This window comes from Triticum urartu, chromosome 5A, assembly GCF_056163025.1.
Source record: "Triticum urartu cultivar PI428250 chromosome 5A, HENAU_Tu73, whole genome shotgun sequence".
Lineage (NCBI taxonomy): Eukaryota > Viridiplantae > Streptophyta > Magnoliopsida > Poales > Poaceae > Triticum > Triticum urartu.
In genome coordinates this window covers 78,713,767-78,731,110 of record NC_141877.1, presented here as the reverse complement: position 1 = coordinate 78,731,110, position 17,344 = coordinate 78,713,767, and the positions used below count along the sequence as shown (strand labels likewise).

At 46.9% G+C, this 17,344-nt stretch overlaps 2 protein-coding genes across 2 annotated transcripts; one reads left to right on the top strand and one right to left on the bottom strand.

Annotated features, from left to right (window-relative positions):
- The first annotated feature begins 6,772 nt into the window (after window positions 1-6,772).
- On the top strand, window positions 6,773-7,309 carry LOC125527942 (uncharacterized). Its single transcript, XM_048692441.2, has one exon. The coding sequence runs from the start codon at window positions 6,941-6,943 to the stop codon at window positions 7,202-7,204; it is 264 nt and encodes an 87-aa protein (XP_048548398.1). The 5' UTR covers window positions 6,773-6,940; the 3' UTR covers window positions 7,205-7,309.
- Window positions 7,310-9,118: 1,809 nt separating this feature from the next.
- Window positions 9,119-15,440, bottom strand: XLG1 (extra-large G-protein 1). Its single transcript, XM_048672488.2, has 8 exons — window positions 14,286-15,440; window positions 12,262-12,399; window positions 12,080-12,184; window positions 11,820-11,990; window positions 11,423-11,600; window positions 10,614-10,864; window positions 10,300-10,466; window positions 9,119-9,964 (listed from the first exon to the last, which is right to left on the bottom strand). The coding sequence occupies exons 1-8, from the start codon at window positions 15,318-15,320 to the stop codon at window positions 9,364-9,366; spliced, it is 2,646 nt and encodes an 881-aa protein (XP_048528445.2). The 5' UTR covers window positions 15,321-15,440; the 3' UTR covers window positions 9,119-9,363.
- Between the last annotated feature and the right edge of the window lie 1,904 nt (window positions 15,441-17,344).

Below are 17,344 nucleotides of genomic sequence, written 5' to 3'. Positions count from 1 at the left end.
GACTCCGAACAATATTCGGTTACCACATACAAACTTCCTTTATAACCCTAGCGTCATCGAACCTTAAGTGTGTAGACCCTACGGGTTCGGGAGACATGCAGACATGACCGAGACGTTCTCCGGTCAATAACCAACAGCGGGATCTGGATACCCATGTTGGCTCCCACACGTTCCACGATGATCTCATCGGATGAACCACGATGTCAAGGACTTAATCAATCCCGTATACAATTTCCTTTGTCTATCGGTACGATACTTGCCCGAGATTCGATCGTCGGTATCCCGATACCTTGTTCAATCTCGTTACCGGCAAGTCTCTTTACTCGTTCCGTAACACATCATCCCGTGATCAACTCCATGATCACATTGTGCACATTATGATGATGTCCTACCGAGTGGGCCCAGAGATACCTCTCCGTCACACGGAGTGACAAATCCCAGTCTCGATTCGTGCCAACCCAACAGACACTTTCGGAGATACCCGTAGTGTACCTTTATAGCCACCCAGTTACGTTGTGACGTTTGGCACACCCAAAGCACTCCTACGGTATCCGGGAGTTGCACAATCTCATGGTCTAAGGAAATGATACTTGACATTAGAAAAGCTTTAGCATACGAACTACACGATCTAGTGCTATGCTTAGGATTTGGTCTTGTCCATCACATCATTCTCCTAATGATGTGATCCCGTTATCAACGACATCCAATGTCCATGGTCAGGAAACCGTAACCATCTATTGATCAACGAGCTAGTCAACTAGAGGCTTACTAGGGACATGGTGTTGTCTATGTATCCACACATGTATCTGAGTTTCCTATCAATACAATTATAGCATGGATAATAAACGATTATCATGAACAAGGAAATATAATAATCAATTTATTATTGCCTCTAGGGCATATTTCCAACACCCGGTACACCCGATATGTTGGGTCGTCACCGTGAGGGTACAGTCGACGCCACACGCTACGAAGGAGATGTGGAGAAGTGTAGGGCATCAGCCGCAACTGGCATGGATACAGCACCGGAGCCATCTACACTCACAACCATTAACTGGTTAGAAATAACAATAAGTCTAATGCATGCAATGCAGCATCTAGATGCAAGTACTAACGGCACTCAATTAGCAAACTAACTAACGTTTACTTCGCGTGTCAGGGTCTAGCGTATCCTATAGTCAGCGCGGCTCTGATACCAAGCATTGTGGCACCCCGGCTCAGAGCAATCGGTTTACCTTGCATTGCCAACCCAGAGATCATGTCTTCTGGCAACACACAACATCTTGTACAGAAATCACCGCTTTATTGAAACTAGCGGAAGCATAGTGTGACATTACATCAAGTTGCGAGGCCAAGCGGCACACTCGGTGCGGCTGAATAATATGTACATTATTTAGTGAACATAAAAGGGGCCTCGAGCATGACATCTACACGGCAGCGGAACAACGACGTAGCGGGACTCCATAGCACAGGGACACTGATGTGAACATGGTCTAGACACAGCAGCACTCCGATCCAGTTAGACTTTCCTAAAATCTGGTATAACACGCCAGGTCAGTACATTGAATGTACTTGCAAGGTCACAGCAAACCAAACCATAATGACAAACAATATCATGACATTTAATCAAGTTAAATGCAAACAACAACATGCTACTCATGCAGTGAAACCAAACTTGTGCATCGAGTCACTCGGACTCTCTTACCAACAAGTTGCCTCGCAACCGAGCAGTTCTCACGATGAATCACTAACAGAACCATACTTGGTTCAACTGGTTACCTTGTAACCAAGCAATGATCACTCCCGGATCACAAGTGATACCACAACAGTCAGTCTCACTGACATCATCATGATCCAACCAGTGCAATGCAAATAACTTAGTGTACAAGATTTATTTATGAAAGTTGATCCATGGTGTGACTTACTTATGAACTGGGCCCTTATCCGTAGGCGTGGTTCGATAGATTATTACACTCTGCAGAGGTAGCGCACTTTACCAACACCATGGAACCCATGGCCTCGCACTCCCATTTGGGTGGACCAATGGCATTCCGACAGAATTCTCCCATTGCCATGACACTCTTTCGGCCATTCTGACCAACTCCCCACTGGGCTTAGTCCTGGGTGACCGAGCCTACCAAAGGCAAAACAACCACCGTCATGGCAAATAGACAGTCCCAAACGGGGACAAGGTACCATAACAACAATAGGTCCACAAGGTTATGTCTGCTTACCGGGCCAGGGTAACACACGCCCATAACCTTCCCTCGTTGGAGGCACCGACAAAAAGGCATGACAATAGGATGACTAACGGCCTTCCCATACCAAGGCAAATGTGGTTGCACTTGTTAGCCTGATTTAGTGGCACCATGACCCGACCAACTTTATGTTCAAGTTCAATTATCATCAGGTTTAACTTGAGATAAAATGCTCGAGTCACTATATGCCACGCTTATGCAACCATATAGCATGCATCACATATCACTTAGGAACAACAGATCAACCTCATTCAAAGTTCTACTTGCACAAACTCATCTTTCAACATTTCTGGTCCTTACTTACTGGGCATCTAGATTAATCACTTTTTAGTTGGCATTTCTCATACGAATCTCATCATGCATATAAGGAAAATAATACCGATGCTCATATTACCATAGTCATGACAAACTCACTTAGTTCAACTACTCAAGCTATACCTCACTAGTTCAAGCATTCATTTCTGTTAACCAAGCATTTTGATCATGATAAACTAAATAACACAAGCATTATTTATTTTAATACTATATGCAAGGAATAACATATAAATTCAAGTAGAAAATCATGGATATTGCAAAGAAACCATGACAATGTTGTTGTGGCTTGCCTTAGTGCAGAGGAGCTTCACACTCCTCCTGAATGCCTTCAAGACAACCTTCACCTTCTGAAAATAAATCAAATGACAAAAAGAAAATATCAAGAACACTTCTGAAAATTACTAGAAATTCTTGGCAGCAAAGAAAAATCCCATCTTGGGTGTGCTGCTAGGATTTTCCAGTAAGAACAGGATGCAAAAAGAATCAACTCATTTGGACTTGTAGAATAAGAGTTACAGCTAGTCAAAGTTCTGGTCAAATTTGAACTAAATTTGAATTAAAAGAAAAACCAAAGGGGGTGACGTCGAAGGCGTAAACCGCCTGGGCGCCACCACTCATACCGCTTTGGCCGCGGCCTGAGTGTCTGACAGCGGGCCCCAGTGGTCAGGTCGGAGGGGGAGGGGAAGAGAAGCAGAGGCGGGCCGCGCGGCGACGGCGCTTTCTCCGGCGAGGAGTGCCCGGCGACGAGATCTAAGAGGATAGGGTTGTAGAGGAGATTGAGGCGCACCTGCCCGTACCCGTAGCATGGCTAGGGGTGGCCGGACGGGGTCGGAATGGAGCTCTCCAGCGGCGGCGGCAGTCGGAGCTCGTCGGAGATGGTGGTTCCGGTGAAGCAGGGCCAGTCCAGCAGCTCCAACGGCACCAGCACGCACCAGTGGACCACCATGAACACGCCGGAGTGGTCAGTGGAGCTCGAGCCGCTCTGGAGAGGGAGGGGGCAGAGTACGGGGATCGCCGGCGAGCTCGGGGCGGGGACGGCGGCCAGAGGCCTGCCCAGCCGGGCTGCGGCTTCCTATGGTTGTGTGGAGGTGTGCTGAGTGTGTGTGCAGAGAGAAACGAGCTCGGGGGAGCTCTATTTATAGGCGAGGCCGAGGCGGGGATCAAGAGCTCGCCGGAGCTCTCTGGAGTGTCGCCCGGCGACGAATGGCGTGAGTGAGAGGGGGAGAAGACGCCGGAGATTACACGGGGGCTGTAGACGAGCTGCGACAAGCACAGGAGCGCGTTATGCTACGAGCACAGGGGCACGGGCGCACTGTTGCCTTGGCCGCGCCGTGCCCATGCTCGCTGCGGCGAGCTCCGGCGTCGGCGAGTGCCAGGGTGGAGTTATGGAGGTGCAAATGAGGATAGGGGCGCGGTTTGGCAAGGTGCGGTGGCCGGGGCAGCGAGCACGCACGAAACAGAGACGCTGGCGCACCGCAGAGCGCGTCGGCCGCATGTCAACCCCCTTGGACGCTCGTGGTCACAACGTGAACTTTGGCATCAGGCTAAGCTAAGCGCAAACACCATGTCTGGCAGTTAGTCCTTAGTGGTTTTGGTTGTTTTGCACGGTTGGTTGGGTCACAGGTGAACTGTGGGAGTGGCTTTCTTCCTGGCAAGTTTCTGGACAGAAACTTATGAGCTTTACTGAGAAAATTTTAGTGAGAACTAAAGGTTGTGCTTTGGGGTTTAGCAATCTCTTAGGAGGGTAATCAAGCTCAGAAAAATCAGCCCCAAAAGATCAAGCAAAAATATACTTGCTGTGCAAAGTGACCATTCTGTCCAAAATAGAAATGATTTTCTAGAGCAAAAATATTACAAAAAGTTATGCAATTTTTTGCTCAGAAAGGTGCCCTAGGGTTTAAAGAATATTTATGAATTTATTAAGTATTTTTGGAGCAAGAAATCTAGGGGTTGCTTTGGAGCATACTTCTCTAAAGTGATTTTCAGGGAAGAAAATAAATATTTTTCTTTTATGAAGAATATTCCTTGGTCTTTTGTTGGAGTTTTTCAGAAAACGAAAGGTGAGTTAGAGATGGATGGGTCACTGGGGTGAAAATCAAGGGTAGGCCCAAGTATTCAAGTCCATTTGAATTGATTCAAAACTCCAAATCCAAAGCAAATGCAAATGAAAGTCCGAAGAAAGAGAGAAGGCAAATCTAGGCTGTCACAGACATGTAGCTAAACAATTTCCTTTCCCAAATGATAACGCCCACACGTGTGGCACTCCAATTTGCCCACACGTGTGGCGTATCTGCACTTTACCCACACGCTTTGATCTCCGTCTATTATGCTTTGCGCGAATCTTGAAGGAATCTGTTGAAATTTCAGTGCCACGTAGGTATAGCGTGTTTGTGTGGGTGTTAGAGCGCTCGCCCACACGACTCGCGGCGCGTGGTTGCCAGTTGCGCTATGTGGGCGAACCAGTTCCCACCCACACAGTCATCATCCCGTCCACGTGCGTGTGGGTGAACTACTCTTCGCCCACACGACGCTCGCACGATGATAGATGACAACTGCAGTTGCGCATATGTGGCAACTAGGTAAACACACATGGCAACTATAATTCGTTGATAGATGGCAACTACAGTTGTGCGTACGTGGCAACCAGGTAAACACACATGGCAATTATGATTAACCATACATGGCATTGGCAACTATAGTTGGAGCAGACATGACAACTATATAAATGCACATGGCAACTATTGTTTGACCCATGTGGCAAGTAGTTAATTACACACGACAACTATGGTTTGATTACACGCGGTAATTATCATAAATTAGACATGACAACTATAGTTAACAAAAATAGAGAGAATTATATGCTTTTACAACTACATTTACTATCCCGGATAACTAAAGTTGCCATCCCCGGGGTAACTAAAGTGTCATCCCGTGAGTAACTAACGTAGCTGCGCCAGGACATGTGGATATATTTGCTTCATGCCACACACGCGGGATGAAGATGAATAATACTTGTTGGGCGTGTGGCACGAAATAGCTGCGCCCAACATATGTGGGCAATTCTAATATTCGACCACATATAGCCCGTGTGGGCTGCCTCCTGATTATGCCACACAGGACGAGTGGGCGGATTTCGAATATGCCACACGTATGGCAAATATCGACGTTCTTTTTTTTTCTAGTGTGGCAGCTGGACACAAAGACACGCTATAATAATATACGGCTATGCGCTTTAAACAGGGAACAAGTGTGGTGGCGCTCGCTAGCCACGTCCCTTAAATAAAGTGGCAACACTAACAAGAAAAAAAAGGTACGCGATTCAAATATTCTACCTATCACGTTCCCGCGAATCAACATGTAGTTGAGATAGTTAGGTGAACAGTGATATCTTCAACCCAACAAGGTTCAAATTCTGATGCTCGCATTATTTCTAAACTTATTTCAGGATCCCGGCAATGCTAAAAAAAACTATCACGTTTCCGGCGCGGCGCGTGCTTTCTTTACCGCGTGGTGGGGACGTGGAACTATCATCTATGGCACCGAGATCACTCGTGGTGGCCGTAGGGTCCGCGTCACTGCCACGCGCGTGAACGATAGGAAGAGACGACATACCTAGCATTTGCGTTCGTTTGACTGCTCCCTGGTGTGCTGATATTGCGGTTTAACAGGTCGGGTCCTGCTTTAGCGATCTTACTCTGATGTGAATGAACGAGACATCTCGTTTCTTTCAGATCGAGACAGAACGCCATGCGAACGAGGGTTATCTATCAAAAATCAATAAAGCTCTTTGAATCCCAAAAAGAAGGCTGAAAACTACTCTTCCAAGTTAATTAACTTAGGTTAGTTTTGGCGCCGTGATGGCTTTTCAAAAATCATTTTCTCTAAAATAAAAAACTAACACCAGTTGAAACAAATCCTCAACGATGTGCCGTCTCAGCTGCCCCTATCTTGTCTTCATGCCTAGACAAATAACCCGGCCGGTCCGTCGGTTTTGGTCTCCATCTGCCTCCGACTGCGACGCGGGTAGGCGGTTCAGGCCTCAGATCCGCTCCAACAAGGACGACCCGAACCCGCAGCGCAAACGAATCAAACGCGCGCACGGCACGCCCACGGTATACTTTGCCGTGTGGAGCCAGCCAGTCACACCCCCAACGCCTATCCTACCTGGCCACCTTCCCGTCAGCGATGCATGGCGATGGCGCCCTATATAAGCGACAGCCAGCATCCAAGGTGCTCCATCGGCCATCGCATATTCGCATTTGCACAGCCCCGTTCGCTGGCATCCAGATCACCCATTTCGTTCCTGCAATCATACAAGTGTTCGTCCGGCCCACAAGTTGGTTGAGATCAAGCCCTGCGCCATCGCCATGTCTTCGACGACGACGGCGGCATCCGACGTCGCCGGCGTCTGGTTCTTCGGCGAGCTCTCCGCCGCCCTGCGTGGGAAGAAGCGGCAGGCCGTACCCACGGTGAGCCACGCCGAGCACCAGCACCAGATGGGAGGGGCCGCTCATGGCAACAAGGCGGCCGCGGCGGCGGGGCCTTCCGTGGTCGACCGGAAGGAGGCCGGCGGCGGCGGGATGTCGGACGCGACGGTGTACCTGCTGCTCGACCGCTTCGCACCCAGTTAGCCGGTGTTCGCTCGTCTCACCCACCCCTGCTTCCTCGTGTACCTCGACTGTGTATGTAACTACGTTCTTGAGACATTTATGCAGAAACTCTGGTTGGACATGTGATTTCCCCTGTTCTGACTATTACCCGAGCAACCGGGGGATCAGAGCATCTCTAGCCCATACCCGCCAAAAAATAACTTTATTAATTCAAAACTCGAAGAATTCAAGTACGTATCGAATTTAATGGTTTTAAACTTAGTCATTCAAATTCAAACACAACATACGGTTCAAATGAAACAAGAATACAAATAAAAAATGATCAAAGCACAAGAGACAAGTGATATGAAGTAGCCAGCGGGGCTCAACAATATATCTTGGAGTTGGTTATGAGCTTCTCGGTTCTCGATTCTTCCGCGTGCTTGGATTCTACTGGGGGTGATGTTCTAGCTCTACCATGATAGCAGCGTAGAGGAACCGCAAGTTCTTCGCGTCATCCCTCTCATCCTTAACGATTATGTTGTACAAGATAACACACATTGGCATGACCTTTCACAGGATCTGAGGCTTCCAATACTCAAAAGTGCCACGGACAATCGCAAAGTGTTTTTGAAGCATGCCAAAAGCTCTATCACCGTACCAAAGTGTTTTTGACGACTCAAGTTGCTGCCGCGCGTACTCATCCGTCCGCGCGGCTATGTGAGGAAGGGCGGATGCTACAACTCCTCTTTTTTTGTCGTCCGAGGAGAGCACCGCCTCCGTCTTAACTCTTAACCGACAGAGCAGTGGACCATGACAGGCCTGGGACTGTGGGCGGCGGCACCACGATTTGTAGCTCTTCCGAGATCCTCCTATCGGGGAGAACCACCTGTTTGCCATTGTCGCACTTGCCCATCGCGACGATGTGCGGACGAGAGGAGGCAGCGGTGTGCAAAGTAGATGAGGTAGGGTTTGCACATACGGCCGGCCTGCTTAAATAGCCGGGGTAGACGGACCAGCGCCGCTTCAATCCGAACACAATGGCCGGAGTAGGCTTCTCCGTCGTTGCATCTGCATTGAAGTGGCTAGTCATCTGGTCACGTCGACCTAACTGTCATCAATGCGGGGACGAGGATCCTCTGTCGTACGACAGGGTACCATTCGACCACTGACAGGTGGGGCCGGCGGGAACTAGGCCCACATGTCAGTGCCCCAACAACATGCACCGTACGTCAGGGGAGCTATCTCCATCAATGCGGTAGGCTGCCGCCACGTCGCGCCTGCTCTGAAGCGACATGAATGCGCAGTAATGATTTTAGAGCGGAGCACGTGACAAGGGCTTTGGGTGAGACCGTGCAGCTGGACGCCAACATGGCACACATCCAGACACCCGTACAACTTCCACCGGTTTGCTTCCGGTTTATGGGAATTAAGGCGCACGGGCCGGTCCATGGACGCACGGGCCGGTTTGTGGGTCAGACCACACTGTCCAAATATTTAGAGGTGTTTTAATGCAAACATTGGAGTTGCCCTACACTTGGGACAGCAAAAAGGGATGGGGAAGGGGGGCGATGTCAGAGAGTCTGCTAAGGCCTTGTTGGAAGTCTTTAAGCACCGGTACTTATTTATAGCAGACACTTAATAAAGCGTCTTTTCTGTAGAAATAGGCACCCATGCTTCAGAAAAAATCTGATTTATTTTTCTAAGCACCTCCCTAAGCAACCATGCTTGTTTGTACATATATGCAGGAACGATAGTTGCACAACTTCTTTACCCCCAGTTCGACCATTGCCCGGAGGTCATCTTGACCGGTTGTATAGCAGTCAGCACGTACCTCCTGCTCGGGCACTTCATTGCAAGTACTTGACAATGTAGTTGCATTCTTTATTTTCTAGTACCTGTTGAGATGCTTCGAGCACACAAACAATTGTACAAGAAATCGGACATGCTACCATGTAAAGGAGATCGATAATGATACATACAGATGCAAGAATCAATCGGAACCAGGCAGGCATCTTGCCTCTCATTCTACGTGTGAACAACTAAACAAACAAACCATACAATAAATTACAAACAGAAGATGAGCTGGGAAAAAAGAACCAAAATGGGCAAAGCTCTAAAAAAAGGTCATCGCCGGAGAGGGAAATGCACAACTATTTACACCTCTTCTTCGTCTTCTGTCACACAATCAAAGGTCGCCGTCAGTGGGAGTAGGAGCTCGGCTCGTCGCCGCTGTATAGCGTCTCGCTGGAGCCAAAAACAGGCTTCTCCTCCTCCCACTTGACGATCTCCCGGCCGTAGCGGATAGCAGAGCAGACAGACTGCTGGTCCAGGGCGTTCACGTAGGACACATAGAGCTTCCGCTCTGTGAGCGAGTGGAACAGCCTCTTGAATTTCACGCCGATGTAGTGCGCGGCCATCTGCGCCAGCGACGCGCCGTTCTGGCTGCCGCGCTTGCTTCTGCTGGTTCCGTCAATCAGATTGCGGCTTACCAACGGGGTGAATTCGGCAAACCAGTCGCATGCTGTTAGCGGGGATTTACCAATCTTCTGCTCTAGAAGATCAAACTTGGTCAGGAGTAGGAGAAAATTCATCTGCTCAAACGTTGGATGAAGGGCGATGCTCTCAAATAGCTGTCTGCTCTCTATCATCTTGTTCACAACGGTGCCATTTGCATCCTCGTAGTACTCGTCATAATCGCTAACCGCAACACAGAAGATGACAAGGCTGACATCATCGAACATCTGCAGCCATTTGCTGTTCTCCCGCAATCCTTTATTGTTTATTCTGATCAGCTGGTACCTGATAATAAAAGAGAAATTTTTATTGTGAGTATTACTATCACAGTTCTTAATAGTAATATAGGAATCCGACATAGAATGTAAATATATGGTGTCTTGAGCTGAACGAGATACTAAATGTACATGTGTGCTTTCCATTGCGACAGACATTTGACAAAATACCATGGAAAGCGGCCTCATGAAATCAGAAGGGAAAGACTAACAGGAACCCATGCATATATGCATTTTTTATTACATAATTAGCTAATGGTGCTGAAATATTGTAAGCTATGGAAAAACTACACGGAACACAAGTAAATACCAGATCATCCCTGCCTTTTGTGACAAAAGATTTACCTTAGCAACGTGTCATGTGGATCAAGCTCATCAGCAACCCGCACATCCAAAGCCAGCTGCGGGAAAGAGATATCTGTAGATGCTAATCCATCCGAGGATGTTATTCCATCAGCATAGAGGATATCAGTATCACAGAGCTCATATTCCGTTCGAGAAATATCAACCACCTGATAATTTCAAATGCACAAAGGCCAAAGAATGAATGATCACAATTGGACAACTAAATCACTACTAAAGAAGTCCAATATAGGAATGGATATGAAAACATCAACCCAAGTAAACGAGCAAATTTTTCAATAGAACAACAATAGTACCCTGTCAAGGAAGTAACTGGCAGCAAACGGAAGGAACGGCAGTTCATTTCTTCGTCTATATGTAGCTTGAATAGCAGGATCTTTCCATAGTTCCTCAACCAGTGGCGCATATTCACGACTAGCTGCAGGGAAAATATCTTCAAGATTACCCAAAGCCATGGCCTTTAGAATCCAATCCGAGAATGCTTTCAAGCGTGGGACAATGGAGTACTCAGTAACTTCTTCATCACAGAACCCCGACTCAGGACGCCCTGCAAAAAACATGTGGCTGTTAGGGTCAGTTCTAGCCAAACAGTTAGCATAGGATGTTGGAATAATCCAAACATAGCTATCGTGTGTTAGGGCTAAAATAGGAAAGTTTATTGAGTCCGGCTAGGATTAACAAGTGTGATCAAGCTTGCTGGAGATTAGTATAGGAAAGTGTATGAGTCCTAGTTAGTTCTCTGGATGTCTGTGTAGTATTACATGAGGGTTTCTGTAATAATCCGTGTAGGTCTAGGTGTTCAGGTTTGGGTCGGCTTGCTACGCGTATGCTGCTCCTATATATATATGCACGGTTGCGTGTGTTTTTTGTAACACCAGAGAGAAAACCAGAAAATCAATAAAGAGGAAAAGAGGGCACGACAAGAGCCCTTGGCTATCAGATTTCTTGTGTGCGCGTGTTCGTGTTTTATTGTAATCGATCCTATGGGCGAATTTCCAACATAGGAGTCTTCCACTTGGTTTCAGTTGCTTTACAAGGTACCATGAATCTAAGACTTATGTGTTTATTATGAAGCAGAACAAATGGTGGATAGAAATGATCATACCAGAGCTAGAAGGATCGTGTTGGCAGAGTTTTCTTCTATCAGCTAAAACTTCCTCTTCAAACCGTTCACGGCCTTCAAGAAGTATACCAATGTAGCGATATATGTTACTTTGTATGATAAGTTTGAGATCTTCACACTCATCCACAGAAAATGGTTTACTCTTGTATGAGAATTTAGCCTGAGATTCAAGAGATTCAGAATTAATTGCTAGTCTACAAGAGTATTGCAAATGACATTTGGCACTGCAGAAGATTTAGTAAGTGCACATGTGGATGTAAATCTTAATACTAATATAACAGTGTGAATACCGGTTGTAATTGGACGGTGACCTTAATGCAGCTAGTCAGCTTATCAGTTCGTGAACATGAACACAATAGACGTCAATAGCCATATGTACCTGTTTGAGTATGGTGCTTGTCCCTGATCCAACTAACAGAAGTTTCTGGGTCGTCCTTTGCTCCAAGTAGTCAGGTCGATTTACCACATTAATAGCCTCTTCGCCACATTGATTAGTCATTTTATTAGGAGTTGGCAATGACAGGACAGGACTAAGCAGCTTCACTATAGGCTGGTGAAAAGTGCAGATAAATTTAACTTTGGTCAGACTCCTCACGGGGAAATACAGGTCACCTAAGAAAAGATGAATTCTAGAACTACCTTATCCCAAATCTTTCCTTTAACAGTTTTTTGGCCTTCCTCTTGGTAACTCCCATCAGCATTCAACCAAAAGTGAGGTTTTCCAGCACACTGAACTCCTGCCAACTGAAACCAAAGATATATGTAAGGAAAAATGCAACTCACAAATCTAAAAATGAGGTAGGAGTAAATTAATTCCGAACCTTAAGTATTTGCAGCTCAGATTTTGTAATCTCACGACCATTTACCAAGATGCCGGTGCTCCCATTGCTTGCCTTTTGAACTAAAGCACCTCCAACATTTAGATTTGCGCTTATTATGCAATGGGGTTTGTGTCCCTCCTGTAACATTATCGAAGACGAGTTTAAAACCAGAGTTGTGGACGATATATATCATCAACATTTATGCGAAGAAGCAAGCAAAAATAATCATGCAATGATTGAAATTCTGAAATGGCATGTGCAGGATAAAAGAATGACATTTCTAACTTGAAATTCCATTTTCCCCAAAAAATAAGTCAGCACAAGCTATGACACCCAGACACTGCAATATTCCTATGTACTATGATGTACTCCCTCCGTTCCAAATTACTCGTCGCAGAAATGGATGTATCTAGAACTAAAATACATCTAGATACATCCATACCTGCGACGAGTAATTCGGAACGGAGGGAGTACTATTTTACATACATACTACTGCTAATATGTGCTAACCTTGGTGTGCAACTGTGTACTATTCTCAACTAGAAAAAGAAATGTAGCAACTTCTCCTGATTTAGGGACAATACCAACCACCATGATTCCTAGGATTTGATAATTCGTTCAAACCATGATAAGATCGTAAGGCATCATGGCTCTACCAACTAACTAAAAAAACATCAATATTCGAAATAGTCAACTAGATATTTGACAATATCAAAGCTCAACAGCACTATCCCTCCAGATCTTTCTACATATTTCCCACCAAGAATAATTAAATATACAGTCTCATGATTTTCATCCAATACAGAACCTACACAGCTCAATCATATCAGGCAACTATCCGGCGAAAACCCACGCAAAGACCCTAAAGGAGTAATCTTTCACTTCCAGTTTGCAGCATTGGCAAGGGCAACAAGCCAACAACCCATGTTCCACCTTTAATAACCATTAAATCTAAGCATTCAACAGAATATTCCAAATTACTCCACATCTCCTATGAGAAGTTCAGAACCATACACAGAAACCTCAAGGTGTCTCTTGCACCTCCAATAATCTACCCTGGCTTGGATCTCCGGTAAGGAAGCCGGCTAGGGGCACCGCCACGTGCTGCCAGCAAGGGCGCAGAGGGGAGCCGACTTGATTTTTTTTCCTTGATTATATTGGGATGAAGTTCTCCAAGATTACTTGGAAGCTGGCTTGTGGGAGGTTTAAAGCCCGGATCTCAGGATTTGAGGTCGAGTTTTACCTTCAATTCAATTTATTTATTTTCGTGGAAATTAATGATGAATTTAGAAGTTGGTGTCTTTCAGAGCTGAAAGCTCAGATTTAAGGCCAAATATAGTATCTGATTTGGGTTTTTTTTCCTAGTTGATTGATTGAAAACTCTAGTTCATCTAGTTGAAGGACAGTGTTCATTAGTTGGAAGCAGGGTCGAAAGTTGGGTAGTGGAGGTTGGACAGATTCATGGTTGAAATCTAGATGGATTTTTTTTTTTTTGAAAAATAAGGGAAACCTCCTGCCTGAAATCTAGATGGATGTCTAATAGAAAGTGAATGTGTTTGGGTAGAAACCCTCCATATTTTTGGTTGAAAGCTGCTTCTATTTTTTATGTGAGTGAGAATAGCAGGCACTGGCCGTTACAACGCTGTTGGAAAACCATTTGTCCATGTCCGCCGGCAAATGTGAAAAACGTAGGCCCTGTTCGGATCCTCTCCGCTCCCCCACTGCAGCTCCGGGAGCGGAGGGAGCGCGAGCACAAAAGCAGGGAGCGGCTTGAAACCAGCTCCTCGAGCGGAGCGGAGTTAAGGGACGGGAGAGCTTCCGAACAGGCAGGTAGTCGCTTAGCTCCAGGAAGGCACTAATGGAAATGTAGACGAATGCACTATCGATTGGCTAACACACAATTATGACATCATACTATAGGGTTATAGAGGCCACTCAAAATAGGTTCCTTACATCACGGACAAGACTGATAGACAAAGCAAACGAACAGATTAATTCTCGTGCCAAAACCTTGACTCACGTACCTTGCCCCAGAAGCCGGATACCTTGTCGTACCAATAGAAGCCAGGTCGGAGCCTGGAAGGAGGGCACGAGCATCCCTGCAGCAAAGCTAGCTCCTCCGGTGACAACTTAGCCCCATTAACGTAAATGTCCTCCGGGCGCAGCTGGTTCGCTGCGCATTCACGCTCGCTTCTCATGACGAGGTCCACCTCCGCCGCACTGATCAGTCGCCGCAGCACGCGTGAGCCTCGCCCCAGGGCATTCCGCCTCGACTCGGCCACGGGCCGCCCGATGCAGGACAAGCACTTGCGGCCCTCCGGCATGGACCCCATCGCCCTGAGCACGCAAGCCGAGCAGTACCGTGCGCCGCAGGCGAGGCACGCCTCCTTGTCCCCACGGCCCCAGAAGCCGCCTCCCTTCCCGCATCTGTAGCAGCCCCGAGACTTGGCTCCCGTTTGGTGGTTCCCCGCCTCGAAATGCGCCGGCGAGAGGGAGCCGCTGGATCGAGCGGCGGCAGGCAGGGCCTCGTCGGCGGTTTCGTCCTCGTCGTCGTCCTCCTCCTCCTCCTCGGATGAATCGAGGATGGAGCAGCTGGTCTCGGCAAAGGAGACGGTGGGCTGGTGGGGAACCGACGGCATCCCGGCCCCCTCCTCCTCCTCCTCCTCCTTGTCGTCGTCATCGGCGTCAGAGGGGGAGGAGGGGAGCTCGGCGGAGTGGTGCGCGGCGGCGTGGTGGTTCTCGATGACGGAGGTCGGGGAGTCGGCGACCGCCTGGGCAGCACCACCCCCCGCGGGGTCCCCGGAGGAGCGAGGAGGCCCCGCCGCGTGCTGCTGCGCGTGGATGGCGGAGCAGAGGGAGGAGGGGGTGAGGGGCCGCACGACGGGGAGCGGCGAGGAGCCGGTGGGCGGCGGCGAGGAGGAGGAGGAGAGGGCGGCGAGCGGGATGTGGGAGAGGTCGAGCGGGATGGCGCGCGGGAGGGAGTAGGGGAGCGGTGGGCCGTCGTACTCCGCCGCGAAGGAGTACTCGGCGTCGCCGGCGACGGCGACGGCGGAGGCCATGCGTGTCGGCGGCGGGGCGGGGCGGAGCACGAGGCTGGCTGGGGCTAGGGTTCGGGGAGGAGCGGCATGGGGGACGGGGGCGGGGAGGTGGGGAACCCTAGACGTGGGGAGAGGGGAAAGGTGGGGCGGAGAGAGTAGCTTTTTTGGAGCATGCGCGAGGGAGGGAGAGAGGATGGAGGAGGGAGGAGTCGTCGTGGGGAAGGAAGACTGCTAGCTGCTTTTGTCGTGCGCCGCGTCCACGGTGGACCAGTAGATCGTCGTCCCCTACCTGCTTCGACTGTGATGGGCTCTCTTTTTTCCTTTCTTGGTGACCTGCAATGAGTTCCATTCTTATTTTAGTTTTGTGGGCAGATTATACTATCTCAAGTTTTGATGCAAATCATAGTAGACTAGAATTTATCTTATTTGTATGGTGGATATAAGCAAAGCATTAGCTTGAAACTTCCTTGCAAATTTTTATTTTTTAAAAACTTGCATTGTGATTTTTTTCGGGCTTAAGCCCCTGCTCTCTAGTGGCATTGTAACAATGAAACCCTTGGTTCGATCGACATCAGAGAACGGGTTGTCGGTTCTCTTCCGCCCTCCGGCCCCGAGTCTACCTATCATGTATCAGAGTCCTAGACAGAAAACATGTCATGTCTCCCCTGTATGATAGCCAACGATTCGACTTGTCAAACGCAGAAGTCAAGTATGATACCATTTGCATAACCTGTGAAGTGTAGATATGATAAGACACCTAGAAGTTTATCATCGTAATTTATTCGGTGCACTAGATAACTTGCCTTCATCAGTTCTCACGTCAACACATTTTCGGTAATAAAATACTTGTTGATGTGTGTCGATATGACTAGTACAATTATTATTGCAATAAAATAGCCATTGTTTATAATGAGATGAACATGGCTTTTTGCGATATCTGAATCGACCACAAAGTAGTTCCACTTCTCCAAAAAAAACTCTTAGTTGATGGACCGGTTGGCGAGGAGCTCCTCGCCCTTCATGAGAATATCATCATTGGATGCATAATCCTTTTTCAAGGGACTTCTCATGAACATGTGGAAGTGGTTGGGCATGTATTTTGGGTATGCTTTAGCGTACATAAAGGGTCTAATCACCCAACCGATAAAATTAATCTTGATTAATATATACGGATGAAAATACTTTTTAGCCAGATTTAGGGTGTCTGTACTAATCTTCACTTTGTGATCCTGACAATGCTAGGAGCAGTAATGGGCATGTACTCAGGTCGTCAATGGGCAATAGGATAAAACTCAAAAAAAGAATAAGAAATATAACAATACAAGCACTCGCGCGAGGGTCATAGCATCCGTTGAATTGGATGTATATAGACACATGATGTTTGTATTTTCTTTCTGAATTGGATGTATATAGACATGTTTTAATATATTTGTTCACTAACTTTGGCTTATGTATGGTTCATATTAAAATATGCAAAACATCTTATATTTGTAAATGGATGGAGTACTATTTACGGCAATTGGACAATTAAGAATCAATAAGTATTCACTTAAGCGACATATTCTAAGTTGAACATCAATGACATGCCTTAGGTTAATAATAAACTAAACAACTGGGATTTTGACCTCGGTGTCTAGTTTTAAGCGCCCAGTTGAAAATGTTCTTAGATCCACTCACCGGGGGATGTTGGTGCGTGAGGAATTGATGTTTGTTTATTGACGGGTGGCTGGAGCCAATGTAGGGCCTTTTTCATAAGCATGTTCACAATGAAAACAGATCCTCTAACATTGATAAGGAATGTTAGAGACGCTAGAGTACCCTAATTTTTCTTCTTTCTATCCGTATGATTAAGACTAAAATGACTTAAATTAACTTGTAAATTGATGATCTATTGTGTACATTTATAGTAATTACATACAAACAAATTGATGATGAAATAAAATTAATTTTGAATTATTTATATCCATAGTAAATATCAACAATAACAACCCGTTAACTACGTATTAACAATCCCTAACTTTCCTTCTTTATTTTATACTAGAGTA

What these genes read in the sequence shown, in the direction of transcription:
- XLG1 (XM_048672488.2), bottom strand. Translation starts at nt 15,320, where the DNA reads ATGGCCTCCGCCGTCGCCGTCGCCGGCGACGCCGAGTACTCCTTCGCG. An exon ending in CAAGCACCATACTCAAACAG is followed by an intron (nt 11,601 to 11,819) that starts GTACATATGGCT and finishes CTTGAATCTCAG; the next exon opens with GCTAAATTCTCATACAAGAG. An exon ending in CCAGTTACTTCCTTGACAGG is followed by an intron (nt 10,467 to 10,613) that starts GTACTATTGTTG and finishes TGAAATTATCAG; the next exon opens with GTGGTTGATATTTCTCGAAC.
- LOC125527942 (XM_048692441.2), top strand. Translation starts at nt 6,941, where the DNA reads ATGTCTTCGACGACGACGGCGGCATCCGACGTCGCCGGCGTCTGGTTC.